At 36.7% G+C, this 12,140-nt stretch overlaps 1 protein-coding gene across 1 annotated transcript in view; it reads right to left on the minus strand.

Annotated features, from left to right (window-relative positions):
* Nucleotides 1–12,140, minus strand: part of AGPS (alkylglycerone phosphate synthase) — a 126,332-nt gene that overhangs the window by 72,691 nt on the left and 41,501 nt on the right. The window contains exons 6-8 of the mRNA XM_079782053.1: nt 10,468–10,539; nt 8,564–8,643; nt 4,509–4,589 (exon numbers count right to left, since the gene is read on the minus strand). Coding sequence (XP_079638179.1) covers nt 4,509–4,589; nt 8,564–8,643; nt 10,468–10,539 — 233 coding nt within the window. The remainder of the gene's footprint in view (nt 1–4,508; nt 4,590–8,563; nt 8,644–10,467; nt 10,540–12,140) is intronic.

The following is a 12,140-nucleotide window of genomic DNA, read 5'->3' on the forward strand; positions in this document are numbered from 1 at the left end:
ATTACCTATACAGAAGCAAATAATTAAATACACATTTAAATTATTTCTATAAGCACATACAGAGTTTGGGACTCTATGTGCTTCCAGGACTTCTATATCTATCTCCTTCACCAGGTTAGGGAAGTCTTCTGTCATTACTTTTTCAAATAGGTTTTCAATTTCTTGCTTTCTGTTTTCTCCTTCCGGAACCCCCATGATGTGAAAGTTGGTATACTTGACGTTTTCCCAGAGGCTCCTTACACTATCTTAATTGTTTTTTTAGTCTTTTTCTTTTTTTTTCCTGTTCTGATTGGGTGTTTCTTGCTTCCTTATATTCCAAATTGCTGATTTGATTCTTGGTTTCATCTACTTTACTATTGCTTCCCTGTAAATTATTCTTTATTTCAGTTAGTGTAACCATCTCTGACTGGTTCTTTTTTATGGTTGCTATGTTCTTTTTTATGCTGTTGAAGTTGTCATTAAGTCTCCTGTGCATCTTATAACCATTGTTTTGAACTCTGTATCTGGTAGTTTGCTAGCTTTCATTTCATTTAGTCCATTTTCTGGATATTTCTCCTTTGCTTTCATTTGGGACCTGTTTTTTTTATCTTCACATTTTGGCTGCTTCACTATGTTTGTTTCTATGTATTAGGTAGAGCTGCTATGTCTCCCAGACTTGGTAAAGGAAATGTCCTGAAGGGCCCAGTAGCACAGCCTCCCCATTCACCCAAGCTGAGCGCTAGAGGTGCACCTGTGTGGACTGTGTGCATTCTCCTATTGTTGTTGAGCCTCGATTGCTGTTAATGTCACTGGAAGAGATTGACCCCCAGGCCAATCAGCTGCAAGGACCAGCTACTACTATAGCAGAGGAACTACTGTGCAAGAACCAACTCTATGGAGCAGGACTTGCTTCAGGGGGCTTTGGTGCTCACTGAGTCCACCCATTGAGTGTATCACTCATGGAGGCAGTAGGATTGTAATCTGGGGTGGTCTGAAGCTATCGAGTATGTGCAAGGTCAGCCATGGTCTGTGCCCTGCCTGGGGCTACTGGCAGGAGCTACAGAGTGATCTGCAGATGGCTGCTACTTGTTCTGGGCTTAGAGGTGCCCGGGAGAGACCAAGCTGTGAACCAAAGCTAGCTGCCACTACTGCGAGGTCTGAGGCCACTTAGCAAGAGTTACAGAGTACACAGAGGCCAGATGATGCTTGTTTCAGAGATTTTAGGCAAGTCTGAAGCATGAGCCAAGACAGGCCATTTCTATGAAAAAGCCATTGGAAACAGCATGAGTTGGCTTACAAGTTGGGTGGGGCAGAATCTTAGGAAATCACCAGGGTAGGATGAACAGTGTAAGCCACGCTGATGGAGACTCAGATATAGTGTCTGCCTGCTGACTCTGTGGGGGTTGGCTCAGAAAAGGAAAAATGACCCTTCCAGTACTTTTGCCTGGCATAATTCTGCCCCTCCCCCCTCACCAGCTCTTGCCCTGATGCCAGACAATTCAGTTCCTCCCCGTATGTCCCTGGTTCCTTTCAAGCTGCTGCTCCAGTACTGGAGCTCAGATTGAGTATCAGTAAGTCCGTGCATGAAATTGCCTAGGACACCAGGAGCCCTGTTTCACTCAACCACAATCCCCACTGGTTTTACAGCCAGAAGTTATGGGGACTTCTCTTCCTAGCTCTGGAACCCTAGGCTGGGAGGCCTGGTGTGGGCTGGGACCCCTTGCTCCTCAGGGGGTCCCTCCACAACCAAGATATCTCTCCCAATTTTAAACCAACATATGTGGGTGTGGGACCAGCCTTTCCAGGTCTCCACCCCTCCTATCAGTCTCCATGTAGTTTCTTCTTTAAATCCTTAGTTGCAGGACCTCCATTCAGCTAGATTTTAGATGGTTTTGAGTGATGATTGTTCTCTAGTTTAGTTGTCATTTTGATGTGGTTGTTGGAGAGTGAGTACCACATTTACCTATGCCACCATCTTAACTGTAAATCTCTCAAGTTGTAGATATTAAATGAGTGCAGTTTATTGCATGGCAATTATATCTCAATAAAACCATTATAAAACAACTAAATAAAAATAAATGATTCCAAGGATTTAAGCCCACGCTTCCCAAAGTACTGAATTCCGTCAACTGAGAATGAAAAGACTACAGAAAAAGCCAACCATGGAGAAAAACAAATTCAATTTTAAAATGTTGAGTTAGTTTAAGACCTTTTGTCTAAAATGCGTATTAGATATGCAAATCGAGACATCAACTAGGCAACTGAATATACAAGTCTTGAGTTCATGAAAGAAGTGTGAGATGATGATATAAATTTGGGAGTTTGGCTATAGAGGAATACTTAAAGTCAGCTGTATTTGAATAAAAAACAGTGATCAATAAAAATTAGTGCAATGATAAAAGACTTTAGGTTATTAATGTATTTCATCCTAACGAAAACCTTATGTAGAGGAATTTTTATCTTCATTTTATAGATGAAGAAAGAAATTGAAGCATAGGGAAATGAGTCCATAGGCAGGAAAAATATAAGTCACACATCCCCAGGCTATTAACTAATAAAATGAAGTAGCCAAAGATTTAATAAGCCTAAAAGCAAATTCCCAAAATTCATAATTGACATGTTAGTGACCTCCTTAAATTTCATATATTTTAATATCAATGTAATTTAAAAATTAAAAAGGTTAAAATCTGTGCTACACAACTACAATATATATGTAATGTTAAAACTTCTAAAAGGAAAAAGCAGGATGTTTTTAGCTGGTTACCTCAACTGAAATAGAAACTGAAGGACACAGAGTTTAATAAGGAAGAACTTGAATTGGGATCAAAACAGATGTAGAAACTATATTATAGTCTACTAGAAGCAAAAAAGAAAGTTTTATTTAGAGAAATGAACTAGTAAGTAAAATACCAGAAGTTCTTACTCAAAGAAACTTTCATTTAAATCTCAAAGAAATATGTTCCTTGAATTTTAAATCTAACCTTTTAAGAAAAAGAAAACTTGGAAAGGTTAAAATACTACATCAAATACCATAATAAAAATATAAAATTGGAGACATGAAAGGCCATCCTTTATTTTCAAAAAATGCTTTGTTGATAATGCATCATTCAGGCATAACGGAAGACTAATATAGGACTTTTTAGTGTTTTTTTTTCATTAAGTACTATTATTCTGCCCACTGAAACTATAATAATTAGCAAATCTAATTATGCTAACTTATATAAAACCTTGACTTACTGAAGATCTTTAACACTGTCTCAACAAATATGTTCCAGTTCTCTGTTTTTATTGCATTAAAATAAAAAATAAAGACAGTAAACAGTTTAATAATTTTTTTCAAAGCCTTTCATCTAGAATTGTTTGCTGGCATACCAATTTCATTCAACTCTTTACCAAGAAAGAAGGAAAAAGAAAAAAAAATAAGATCAATAAGTATGTCACATCTCCCTCAAAGTCCTATTAAAAAGAGGAAGGGGTCTCTGTAACCCAAGTTGAACAAAGTGGTAATAACATCAACAACAAACTGGACATTCTAATTTTCATTTATAAAAGCTGAGTTATATCTTACTCATGTTTGAGGAGGTTGAAGGAACCACTACATTTTAATAATTGCCTGCTTAGAAACCATAAAGGGAACCTAAAGTTTTAAAAAAATTAATTAGGATCCCCCCAAAAGTTTCATTAACTACATGATGAGCAGTTTTCAATGAAATTATACATTAAGAAGTTTAGTAAGTAGCAAATATCAACATCTACCCAGTTGATACAATTTATCACCAACTTCCGAAAATGCTATGTCCAATTTGTTCCTTTTTGCTTCATTCTTACTACTTTATTTCAGGTCACTATCAGCAATTGTCTGAATTATTGCAGCATCCTCTGAACCTACTCTTACATGCTCCATCCATCCTTCACACAGTAGCCAGAAGTATCTAATTACAAAGATAATGTTCAACTTCTAAATGGGGCTTTATAAGGCCCTTTATGATCTCACCTCTTCATGTTTTCCTACCTTCATCCTTTACCATTACTACAGGTTCACCCACTCGATATACACACACTAGATCTCAGCCATACTCAGCTACCTGCAGGCCCCCAAAAGCAACAGCTGCCTATAAAGCCTCTGTACATGATTGTTCATGTACTGGATTGTTCTCCCCAACCCCATTTACTTTCTGGCTAATTCTCACTCACCCTGAAGTCTCATTTAAATGTTGCATTTTCTGTGATACATTTTTTGTCCAACTCCTTTCCTCCTAACCCCATTTGATGAGTCACAATACACCACATTTAGCCTTCACCTACATATTCTCATTCTGAATCATAACTGTCTAATGACCTTTCTATCGTAATGTAACATAAGCTATCCAAGTGTAGGGGATGGTGTCATTCATTACTGTGTCTAGCTTAATACCTGACCCACAACAGAAACTGAACAAATTTGTTCAGTGAATGTATTGTGAAAGGTACTTCATTCATAGAGGGGACACATGCCAGTTTTGAAAATTTTAACTAAATAAATAACATACCTGTCTTTCCAATTCTTGTCCTGTTATGCCAGCCTCTACATGAGCTGTCAGATTGTTCTCATCAACCCAGAGGATTCGATTCTGTTGCAAAGGAATAAAAAGGTCTCATCTCCATGAACTATTGACATGAAAGAGAACTTCCTAACTGAAAGCAGCAAGTGACAAGAGAGCAATTAGGCAGGTAGGGTTACTCACACCAGAAAGCTCCATTTATCCCTGAATATACATGACAGATATAACATAGGCAGTATATTAACAAGAGTTGGTTTAAAACACAGACTGTCTTCATTCAGATATTAATTTAAATTAAAGTATACCTCTTATCTTGGGCAAATTATTTAACTGTCTAAGCTTAGTGTTTCCTTATTTGTAAAGTGTAGATAGCAATACCTATTCACAGGGTTGCTGTAAAAATTAAATGAGATACTACACATAAAAAGGTTAGTATACACAGTTCCTGTCATTTTGCAAATACTATCTACACTATTGTTTACAGTTAGCAATCATATCTAAGAATATCAGAAGATGTCCACCTGAGATTAGAAAAAGATACCTGCAAAGACATTTGAATACTATAAATGACACCCCTACAGATGTCATAGACCAAAGCAGAACCACAGACCCCTGCTAAAAAACAAAGCACATCCCTGCCTTCTGCTGAAAAGAAGAAACTATCATCTGGTTCAACTTAGTAAATGTATGCCTGTCAAATAAGTGTATATAAATTGTTATAATACTAATTCTTATTTGACCTAATTCTTATATATATGAATCTTGATGAATTACTTCATACTATTAAGAGCAGATTCTGTTCCCCTTCTGTTTGGTTGAGCAATCAGGTAACATACAGAATCTTCCTCTGGATCCCAGAGAAGCTTTCTTTGCACTCTGATATGTTCAATTTCATGGCAATAACTAATGCACATAAGTCTAGTTAATAATCAATAGGAAAGAACACAATAGATAATATGAAAATAGTCTCAGGCTGCCTATATTCCAAATTTTGACACATACAAATAGCTGCACTGCTTAATTCACAGGGTTATGATAAATACTAGAGGACCGGTGCATGAATTCATGCACAGGTGGGGTCCAGCCAGCCCACTCAGATTGGGGCCGATTGGGGCAGGGCCGGCTGGGGGGAGGAGCCGTGGGCAGTTGGCCGGCCGTCCCTGCTCCCGATCAGGGCGGGGGGGGCCATCGGGGCTGCAGTGAGGGTCAAAGCAACCAGTCGTTCTGGTGTTCAGGTCGCTTGGCTTTTATATATGTAGATTAACTAAAATGATGTATGTGAATGTACTTTTTATGTTATATAAAACCATCATTATACTCTCAAAATAAGACAATAGTGATTTCAATATAGCTATGGCAAAATAAAGCTTTTGGCCCTATGGCAGCTAAACAAAAGTAATTCAACTGTAAAGTTAAAAGACAAAATTTAGTAATCTGATGGAACCTTATCTATCTATCTATCTATCTATCTATCTATCTATCTATCTATCTATCATCTATCTATGTATATGTCTATATATATAAAAGGCTAATATGAAAAGTGTCCCATCAGGAGTTTGACCGGCAGTTTGATCACTAGCTATGATGTGCACTGAAACCAGGGGGCAGCACGGAACAAAGAAAGGCCCCAGCTGGGAGCTGGAAGGAAGGCCCCGGCCAGCAGCCAGAAGGCCCCAATCGGCCCTGATCACCAGCCAGGCACGAATTTCGTGCACCAGGCTTCTAGTATTATAATAATTTATATACATCTTCTCCCCCAGTAGAGTGGTTCTTGAAGCAATTATATAGTTGTATTAATTATATACCTTATATTTACCAGGAGTCCAAAGATATTTTTAGTAGAATAAAAAACAAACTAATGAAGATAAATTTAGAAACCACCTTATGGACACTAAAAGCGAAACATAAAGATAATATATTGGTTACCTTATTACATCCACTATATACTATGTCATACAAGTCAACAATAAAACTTTCAAGGCCAAAAGGTCTTAGTATTATATATTTAAGTAGAAAACTGGTATAACTAATTTTTGTCATATTTTGTACATATTGCATCAGAAGTACACTGTGCAAATCATGCACAGATACAGCTTATATACTTCAATGTAAAACACAATTATAAGGACCATACATCCATTATAATATTAGAGAGATTCCAATGTTAAAGTCAGTGAATATATAAGGTTTTTCTACAAAATAAATGGTTAGAAACCTAACATTTAAAATTCTGCCACAGAATTTTAAGCATCTACTCAATGTAAAGACTTCCACATATATTACCTCATTTAATCTTCACAATAACCTTCCACAGTATTACTGTCTCAATTTTAAACACTTAGTAACAGATTTAGAGCTAAATGTATACATAGTAAAATAAAGAGCCAGAAATTCAAACACATTCCAAAGTCAATTCCAGAATAAATTACTTTTAAGCTATCTCCACAGGAAACTCTCTTTTCTAAACTCTGGGATGAGGACAAAGGTTGATGGGTAATTTTGTAGTAGGATAATCAGGCTGTCACTATCTGAACTTGCTAATCAATTTTAGCAACACTAAAAGTGGACAACTATTATGTACCTCTCTATGTGACATGACACAGAAAAGCATATCATCATCTTTGACATATTCTTGCTTAAAAAATATATTAAAAGCTAGGCCTAAAGCTAACTAGATTTTACATCTAACTTCAGGTTTAGAGAACATACAGAATCTAGAAGAGTTCAATGATAACAAGAAAAAGCAATAGGTAAATTCAAAATATGACATAGTCTATATTACAAATAACCTAGTTTCTCTAAGTCAGTAGCATTAAAAAAGGAAAAATAAGGCTTCAATCACAATTAGACTTAAGGAAACAACCAAAAGTTAACATGGGCCTTGTATGAATCCCCTTTTGAACAAATGAACATAAATTTTGAGACAACTAGAAAATCTAAATGTTGACTAGGTAATTAAAGAGATGCACATATTTAGGTGTAAAGTAGCAAAATACCAGAATTTGCTTTAAAATAGTAGAGAAAAAAAGAAAGATAAAACCAATAATGGTGTTTAAGAGAATTTCAAATTAAACAGTTATAAAAAAATTCTTTTTACAATGGCCAGTGTGGCTCACCTGGTTAGAGCATTATCCTGTGCACCAAAGGGTCACAGGTTCGATTACCAGTCAAAGCATATAACCAGGTTGCGGGTTCAATCCCCAGTGGGGGTGGATACAGGAGGCAACCGACTGATGTTCTCACATTGATGTTTCTCTTTCTTCTTCTCTCTCCAGAATCAATGGAGAAAAATCCTCGGGTGAAGATTTAAAAATTTATTTTTTATTATAATGAGGAATATGTAACCAGGAATATCGTTGACTATACAAAGATAAAGTTCATACCCAAATTAAAAGTTTAGCCCAACTGGTGTATAACTCAGTGGTTGAGCATTGACCTATGAAACAGGAGGTAACGGTTTAATTCCTGGTCAGGGGGCATGCAGGAAGCAGCCAATCAATGATTCTCTCTCATCATTGATATTTCCATCTCTCCCTCTCCTTCCTCTCTGAAATGAATACAAATATATATTTTAAAAAGTTTACAGGCCACAATATCCAACTCTTGGACACAATGGCCAAAACTGCAAAAATTTATCCTATCATTAAAATTACTTAGCTCCTCTATTTTTCCAAAAGAAAAAATGCAACAGCATTAGTAAAAATTTGAAGGACAAGTTTTTGGTGATTCAAATTAACCTTAGCTAATATTGTTTTAATTAACTAATATATTTTTTAACAAATTAATGTATTGCATCAATATTCCAATCCATGATTTTCAAACATCAATTTCACCTGCCAATTTGGTAGAACCCATCAAGATATGTGCCTTACAGTAAGAGTGAGCTTAGCTTTTGGAAACCTGAACACAAGGGTAAATATAAACACAAAATTAATTTAAAACAAAATGGACAATATATCCTTTAATGATGACAACTAAGACTGAGCCAAAATACAATTTTTAAACTAAACACTATTTTCAAATGCATCTTAATAATCATATACCATCTGTGAAGTGTCCAAAGAAATAATTGTTCTTGTCTCATCTGCAGGACACTTCAGGCCATATGAGACACTTGTTCCTCCTGCCAAAATAGAAAACAACAACTTATATACATATGGCTAATCCCTAACACAAATAGGCCTGCTACGGAAATAATACCTACATCTAATTTGCAAAATGTCATTTGTAAATGCTAACACACTAAAAGCAAACTCACTTTTATTTTATGCTGTGTGCCAAAATGAAGAACTATTATGGGGCTGAAAACAATGTGGCTTTATCCCCTGGGCACACTCAACTGAAGCCCCTAGCAATTTGTGAAACTCCAAAAACATGATTAGTAAAGTTCTACGCTAATGATTACTGTGGAAAGATAGCTTAAAATAAAATATAAAAATACCTATTCTATAAAACTAGAGACACCATTACCTCCTTTCTGCCATAATTATGAGATTCATTTATCACTTAATATAATATCTTATATCCTCATGTAAAAATGGTTTTAATAAAAACCATTAGAATAAAAACAAGTTATAATTATCTGTATGATATTCAAAAACAAATTTGTATGTTCTTTGGTGAAAAGTGATTTTAATATAAAGTAAATAATACATAGAAGTATTTAAACAATGTACTCCTATTTTCCATTAACATTTGCTGTCAAAGGAAAAATAATTTCTTGAAACCAATATAGAATATACTGTTGTTAATTCTTAACCACATCTATATCAACATATATCAGAATAAATTCCTAATTGGTACTTCCAAGCGTTTTGGACAGAAAAAATGTGGAAGTCACTTTGATACAAGGTAAGAACTGTAGAGGGTGCTGATTCATGAGATTCAGCTTAATTTTACAAGGTGAGACCACGAATTGTCTGTTAAAAACATGCCTGTGCTCAGTAACCAGTATTTTGCTTGTCATTCATTTAAAATTGGAAAAATATTGCATTAAAAGTAGCACTGTAACCCTCACTGGTGTGGTTCGGGGTCGTGGGTTCGATTTCCAGTCAAGGGCATGCACTTGGGTTACAGGTTTGATCTCTGGCCTGGTCAGAGTGTGTGGGAGGCAACCAATCTGTGTCTCTCTCATATCCATATTTATCTTTCCCTCCCTCCCTCCCTCCCTCCCTCCCTCCCTCCCTCCCTCCCTCCCTCCCTCCCTCCCTCCCTCCCTGTATCCCTCCTTCCTTCCCTTCCTTCCACTCTTACCTAAAAGCAATGAAAAAATATCCTCAGGTGAGGTTTAACAAAAAAAAAGTAGCACTGTAGTGCTTTTGATTAGAAAAAGTTGAATTCATTGTTTTATTAATTCAACTGGAAATATCAGTTGAAGAAAGAATATGAAGCTTCTAATTTTTGGGGATCTCATTTCCATTCCATCATAGCCAATTCAGTCAGTAAAGGCAATTTCCTTTGGCTTGTGAAAGTTATTTAAATAATGTGGTTAACAAAAGATCAAAAAAGAACAAATTTGTCTTAAGGTGTAAAACAGTATTAATTCTCATTATTAAAAGATACTGATTTGGTCATCAGTGTCCTTGTTGATCTTTTATGCTGCATTATATTCCTTCTCAAATGTTTATGTTGGGTATATTTAACCTTTGAAAAATATTCTCTCCATAAGGATAAAGGTTAGAAAGCAATTACTAAAGCAGGAACATATTCTTACTTATGCATTAAAGTCACAGCTTCAACTAGGATACATATGGAAAAGAAGCCATGAACTAAGGGTATATCACTTCTTAGGTGAACAGAAGTGAGGAGCATAACAATTTTTCAGAATAAGCTTATTATAATTACAAAGATATTTGTTTTCCGTGGATGGCACAAGTATTTAAAATACAAATATTTTAAATTGAAAAATCAAATTTATATATTAAAATTCAAAAGACACAATACCTACCACCAAATGGTATGATACAAAGGTTATATTTGCATGCTAGATTCACAATCTTAACTACATCATCATGACATGCTGTTGAAAAAAGAAAAAGTAAATTAATCACAGAAACATAAATAAATTCTGGGTAATCCTGCAAAATATGGGGCTATAAAGTAACCTTTTCTCATTAACATATGAAATAGCTATACTAAAACAAACTGTTCATTATTTATCTTTAATTTTAACTTCTCATTTTGAAATAATTTCATACTTACAAAATAGTTGCAAAAATGGTACAAAAAAATTTCCTTCACCGAGCATCTGCAAATACATCCTATCTAATAAAAGAGCAATATGCAAATTGACCATCACTCCAAGACACAAGATGGCTGCCCCCATGTGGACACAAGAAGGCCGCCACAAGATGGCCAGCAGGGGAGGGCAGTTGGGAGGGATCAGGCCTGCAGGGGAGGGCAGTTAGGAGGAACCAGGCCTGCAAGGGAGGGCAGTTGGGGGTGATCAAGCCTGCAGGGGAGGGCAGTTAGGGGTGACCAGGCTGGCAGAGGAGAGAAGTTGGGGGCGACCGGGCATGCAGGGAAGGGCAGTTGGGGGGGACCCAGGCCTGCAGGGTAGAGCAGTTGGGGGGGCCCAAGCCTGCAGGGGAGGGCAGTTAGGGGCAATGAGGCTGGCAGGGGAGTGGTTAGGGGGTGATCAGGCTGGCAGGCAGAAGCAGTTAGGGGCAATCAGGAAGGCAGGCAAGTGAGCAGTTGGGAGCCAGCAGTCCTGGATTGTGAAAGGGATGTCTGGCTGCCCGTTTAGGCCCGATCCTATGGGGATCGGGCCTAAACGGGCAGCCAGACATCCCTCGAGGGGTCCCAGATTTGAGAGGGTGCAGGCTGGGCTGAGGGACACCCCCCCATGCACGAATTTCGTGCACCGGGCCTCTAGTCTTATATAACTATAGTTCAATTATCACATCCAAGCAATTGACACTGATAGAATACTATTAACTAATCTACAGAGTTTATTCAAATTTGGCCAACTATTCCTCTAATGTTCTCTTTTCTAGACCTGGATCACACAGTGCATTAATTGTCATGTCCCCTAATCGTCTTTAATCTGAGACAGTACTTCAGTCTATCTTTGACTATTATGATCTTGACTCTTCTGAAGAGAACTTGTCAGTTATTTCATAGAGTATCCCTCAATTTGGGTTTGTATGATGTTTTCTCATGATTAAATTCAGATTATACATTTTGGCAGGAATTCCGCAGTAGTAATGTGCCTTTCTCAGCATGTTATGTCTGAAGGTGCATAATGTAGACAAGCAGCATTTCTAGTAATGCTAACTTTCACCATTTGGTAATATAGTACCTGCTAGGTTTCTCCACTCTAAAATTTTTATAATTAATATGTATCATGTGGTGGGACACTTAAACTATGTAAATATCATGTTCCTTATCATACTTTCACCCACAAATTCTTTTGTAAATTTCTAAACTATCAGAGCTGCTAAATTTCTAAACTAACAGAGACCAAAAATTTATTCCATACTATTCCCAAATACACAGAAAAATATACATCACAAGTATAGGAAAGTAATTTCATCTCAGCTACACAGAATCTTGGACATTCCTGCTATGTATGACACCTCCCTCCTATCCCCAAATTAAAGTATGACTTTTCTTTCAGAT

This window comes from Cnephaeus nilssonii (assembly GCF_951640355.1).
Source record: "Cnephaeus nilssonii genome assembly, chromosome: 10".
Taxonomy (NCBI): domain Eukaryota; kingdom Metazoa; phylum Chordata; class Mammalia; order Chiroptera; family Vespertilionidae; genus Cnephaeus; species Cnephaeus nilssonii.